This window comes from Camponotus floridanus, unplaced genomic scaffold (assembly GCF_003227725.1).
Source record: "Camponotus floridanus strain SB8 unplaced genomic scaffold, Cflo_v7.5 scaffold121, whole genome shotgun sequence".
NCBI classification, from domain to species: Eukaryota; Metazoa; Arthropoda; class Insecta; order Hymenoptera; family Formicidae; genus Camponotus; species Camponotus floridanus.
In genome coordinates, this window is record NW_020229239.1 from 428080 (window position 1) to 433244 (window position 5165).

The 5165-nt window shown below is 33.3% G+C and overlaps 1 protein-coding gene across 1 annotated transcript; it reads left to right on the forward strand.

Annotated features, from left to right (window-relative positions):
- The first annotated feature begins 1327 nt into the window (after positions 1 to 1327).
- LOC105254493 (thyroid receptor-interacting protein 6) lies at positions 1328 to 4824 on the forward strand. The gene is made up of 6 exons (XM_011263201.3): positions 1328 to 1716; positions 2205 to 2346; positions 2530 to 3022; positions 3212 to 3549; positions 3762 to 4177; positions 4265 to 4824. Exons 2-6 carry the CDS (start codon positions 2209 to 2211, stop codon positions 4515 to 4517), a joined length of 1638 nt encoding a protein of 545 aa, XP_011261503.1. The 5' UTR covers positions 1328 to 1716; positions 2205 to 2208; the 3' UTR covers positions 4518 to 4824.
- Positions 4825 to 5165: the final 341 nt, after the last annotated feature.

Below are 5165 nucleotides of genomic sequence, written 5' to 3' on the forward strand. Positions count from 1 at the left end.
CACGTAGTGATAAACAATGTAAAAATGATATCTTAATTACCTATTCTATCACGTAGAGAAATATGGAAAATACCGCAATTAATCGCGATAAGAGTGTACATTTTTAAGAATATAAAACGATAAAAAAAATTTTCACTTGATAAAATAAATAATAAAAGAAAAAACGTGCATGCGAGATATCTTGTACTTTAATTATTTATTTTATTGGAAGAATTATGAAAAGAATTATAGATCGATAATCAGACTCATATATTTTTAGTGATATAAAATAGAAAATTATATGTGAGAAACTTAAGATAACAGTAAAAATAATAACCCAGAAGAATTCGTAATCAAGTATCTTTCCACTTGCGCGAAAAGATAACAGAAAAATACAAAAGATCATGAAAGCGATTACGTAATCGCTGAGCATTATTGTTAAATTTGACACGACGCGAGTCACAGAAAAAAACGATTAGCGAACACGTCTTTTTATATAATTTTCCCACAAATAATTACCATTCTCAAGAATTATGATGATACAAAAAAAATTATAATTTCGCTGCAATAATAGTTTAATAAATAATGAACGCTTCTGCATTATATTCGTTTGTTTCTTAATTAATATTAACTTTGCTCGATTCCTCTTGATTCGTTTGAACCAATACAATCAATTGATATTTGTTAATATTATTGAATAATGAAAAAATTGTGACACTCTGATGACTCATCTCTTGGTAATCTCATGTATAAGGAAAACTTTCAAAAGCAATATATATATCAGAATAGATATGCATATATTTTTCTTCTTTTTTTTTTTACTAAATTATAAGAAAAATTTGTCATCCTTTTCTCTAGAAATCGAAGATACTAATCGAAAATAACACTAATCGAAAATCAAATTACTTATATAAGTATTTTGTATATGAGTATTGATAGCTTACAATTTTTTCTGGCATCTAATAACTATACAATGAGACTTTTATAAGCTTTTAACTGTTCATTTATTGACACATAAATTCGATTCTGTGTGGTCATCCATTAGAATATTAACAAACATTCTTTTCTTTTCAATCATGACTAAAATGTCTATGTTAATGTTTTCTAAATTAAAAGGAAAGTGTGAAATTTTTTATTTAAGGAATAAATGAGACAGAGAGAGACAGGGGAAGGGATAGAGAGGAAAGGCGCAGAATAGGATAATAGAGAAAGTAATTTACCTATTATCTTATACATAAATTGATGCAACTCGAAGTATAGCAAATTATTTCAATATAAAAATTACACGTCTTGTTTCTGAAAATTTTAGCGATGATGCACGTCATGCGTCATACCGCACTTTATACACATATGTATCCTACTCTATCCGAACTGTCGAACGGTCTCGCAGCAGTATGTATGCGGTGTCATAGTGTATGTAGTACACCGAGTGTAGTACACGCGGTGTCTGAGCGGGGATTCGAAGAATTGCGAGATTCGTCACAAATTGATCTGGTTAGCGGTCTTATTGAACAGTTATTGAACAGGTCAGAAACAAGCATAGGTTAGATTCACGAGGGTGTGGTGGTGTAGATAAAACGAGAAACGAAATTTCCGGATGTCAGATCGGTCTGCTGAGGGAGCCTCGTTCACGCCCTGATCGAAAGACGAACAAGCTTGAGGCTTGAGCTGAGAATAAAACAAAAGAAAAAGGAAAAAAAAGTATTCCCGGACCAGTGAATCGAATACACTCGCCGAGTACGTATCTTTCGTGTAAATTGTATCGTTATATATATATATGTAATTTTATTGTATGAATACACAATCGTACGTGTTATATTCTGACGAGATAAATTGGAAACGATATTCGATAATTCGATAGTGTTTTCTGAATCATTACGTCTGTTTTTTTGCACTTTGTGCGCACTTTCTTGGTCCATCTTTCTCTGTCTCGAAATCCCAATTTATCACTTTAACTGCACAAAATGCTACTAAAGTCGTGCTTTTAAGTGTAGTTTAAATAAGATGTAGGGTCATTGCCATTACGTGCTGTCAAAGCCCTTCAGTGGCTGTAATATGGAGAGATTTCTCTTTATTCTTTTACATACTGTTTTATATATTGTTATGCTAAAGACATTTCACGCGTACTCAGCGGTTTCTTAAAAATTATATTTAAAAAAATTTTTGTGATAGGTAACATTTTAATGATTATACGTATAGATAACATAACCTGTTGTGTGTTGTAGGAAAATGTCAAACGTGGGCAATCTAGAGCAACAAATTGCGAGCTTGCAGATCAATCATGGCGATGAAGCAGCCAAGACTGTTAAGCCTGGCAAAAAGATTGGACCAGCGGTGCCGCCAAAACCAAAAAAGTCCCAACCTCAGGTGAATATTCCTGTAATCTAACACTTAATATCATTATGGAACATTCTTAAAATATAGCATTTTTTGATCATTTGCATGCATCCTCAAATACGATGCAACAATGGTAATGAAATACATTTGTATATTGAATATTGAAGAGATTTGTACAAACTTCAAAAAAAGACATGGAAATATTTGTTTCAGGTACCGCAAAGTTATACCATAAAGACTCCGCCTATGCCATCCTATAGCACAGTTCTCAATAATACAACTTCAAGTGACAAAACATCAAATTTATACATGAATGCACCTTCTCCGTATGTTCCACTGGACATAAAGAATGACTTTTCTCAAATAGTACCTACAAATGGCAAGGAAGCATCGAAACTTTACCAGAATGACAATTTGTATGCATGTCAGCCAGAAGAAAAATTTGAACCAAAGTACAGATATGATGAAAAGAATTATTATTCCAACATTGGAAATATGCCAGCTCCACAAGTACCCGTGGATGATCGCACGAGCAGAGCTTCCAGGAATGCGGTATACAGCAATATAGAACCACCAGTACCCATTCCAGTTCCTACATACAAGTATCCTAGCGAAAATGAGGGAAAGGATATTATATATAGCAATATTCAGTGGAATCCTAAAACAGAGAACACATACTGCAATGTTCCATCTGCACATGGCACTGGTATGAAATTTTTAAATTAATTATATATATATATATATATGTGTGTGTGAAATTGAAACAGCATCTATATATGTATAATCATATTTTTAAAAATTTCAAGACTTAATATTCCTAAGAAACAAAAAAAAACAAGAAATAAAATTTCTAAAAAAAAACTTATAGTAATATTGGATATATCTCTGCTTACAGATGATTTACCACCTCCACCAGAGCCATCAGAATACGTCTCTTGCGTATCTGGAAATTCATTCCCCCCACCGCCCGAGGAACTGCCTCCGCCACCAAGTCCGGTTTCATCAAGTTACAGTGAACTACGACGTGCTACTTATCAAACTGATTTTTCATCTGGCAACTATCCTACTGATATTTATGGTCCGAGTTCTCAATCTAGCTCGACGTATGAATCCATATATGAGCCGATTAATCCCAGACCACCATCGCAATTGTCCTGCAACTACTCCATGTATTCTGGCTATGGATCAGCTGTATCTACTCAACCACAAGGCAAAGTGTCTCCTGTTAAAGAAGTGAGTCAAAATTCTACATTAAAAATTCCATCTGAAAAGTTAATTTTGTCAGTACGTTTTAAATTAAAGTAATCGGCACACATGATTTAATATGATTATCTGTAACAATTTGTTATTTGATTAAAATAAATTAACTGCATCAATTAATCAATAGATAACTATTATGAGGTTATATTGAAGAATGTGAATCGAAGTTCATTGATTTTATCCAGGTTGATGTTCTTACGGATCTATTAGTCCAAGGAATGGCAGATAACAATGAAGACAGTGATATATATGGCATTTGCGCGCAATGCGGTCGCAAGGTCGAAGGAGAGGGAACTGGATGTTCAGCGATGGACAAAGTTTTCCATATAAACTGCTTTTGTTGCTTTATATGTAAGGTTAATCTGCAAGGAAAACCTTTCTATTCATTGGAAGGAAAGCCCTATTGTGAAGAAGATTATCTCAATACTCTGGAAAAATGTTGTGTTTGTACCACGCCGATACTGGACCGAATATTGAGAGCTACTGGTAAACCATATCATCCTGCTTGCTTCTCCTGCGTTGTTTGTGGACAAAGTTTGGACGGCATACCATTCACTGTTGACGCTACGAATCAAATACATTGCATTCAATGTTTTCACAAGTGAGTTTTTTCATGCACTTTTACTTATTTCCATAATTGTTTATTTAATACTTTTTAAATCACTAATTGACGTTTTTGTTTGTGTAGGAAATTCGCTCCGCGTTGCTGCGTTTGCAAGTTGCCTATTATGCCTGAGCCTGGTCAGGACGAGACTGTGCGAGTAGTGGCGCTGGATCGAAGCTTTCACATTCAATGCTATAAGTGCGAGGATTGCGGATTAGTATTATCTTCCGATTCAGAGGGACGAGGCTGCTATCCCCTGGACGATCATGTTCTGTGTAAAAGTTGCAATGCTACTCGCGTTCAAGCTTTAACATCTCATATGACGACCGAATTATAAATTATACAGTCGCGATATAAACTTATATTAAACTGCTGAAACTCTTAGAATATAAAAGAAATATGGAATCAAGTATTGATGTGATTAACTGCATAGCGATATAAGATACTGTTTAGTATAGTATTATAAACTTTTTTATGCATATGGTTTCATATTGTTATTCACAGTCTCTATATATTTGGAACCATATTTGCTGTCCATCAACAAAGGATCGTTTTTTACAATACTGTAGCTATTAGCTAGATTATAGAAATTATGCTGTCCAAGAAATTATATTATCCTGTTTGGATATTTTTATCACTTGTAATACAAGAAAAAAAATTATTAAACTTTATATTCGATTTAGAACATGAATCTGAATATGATTAATAATGCGTGAAAACTCCGCCACACTGCCATAATGAAAGCATTTACAGTATATTACATAATAACAGATGTATGTCATCGACGAATTAGAAATAATGTAGATTAACTTCGACGTCTGAAGTAATTTTCCTGAAGATGTGATTATTATTGTGATTCTAGTAAAGTATTCGATGTATCGTAAAGTATTTAATATGTAGTTTGTCGTTGACAGATATACTGCTTCGATATTTAGAAATATTTAGAAATAAATTTGGAAAGTAGCACATTATTGACAATATCAAT

What these genes read in the sequence shown, in the direction of transcription:
- LOC105254493 (XM_011263201.3), top strand. Translation starts at nt 2,209, where the DNA reads ATGTCAAACGTGGGCAATCTAGAGCAACAAATTGCGAGCTTGCAGATC. An exon ending in CAAAAAAGTCCCAACCTCAG is followed by an intron (nt 2,347 to 2,529) that starts GTGAATATTCCT and finishes TATTTGTTTCAG; the next exon opens with GTACCGCAAAGTTATACCAT. An exon ending in AAGTGTCTCCTGTTAAAGAA is followed by an intron (nt 3,550 to 3,761) that starts GTGAGTCAAAAT and finishes GATTTTATCCAG; the next exon opens with GTTGATGTTCTTACGGATCT.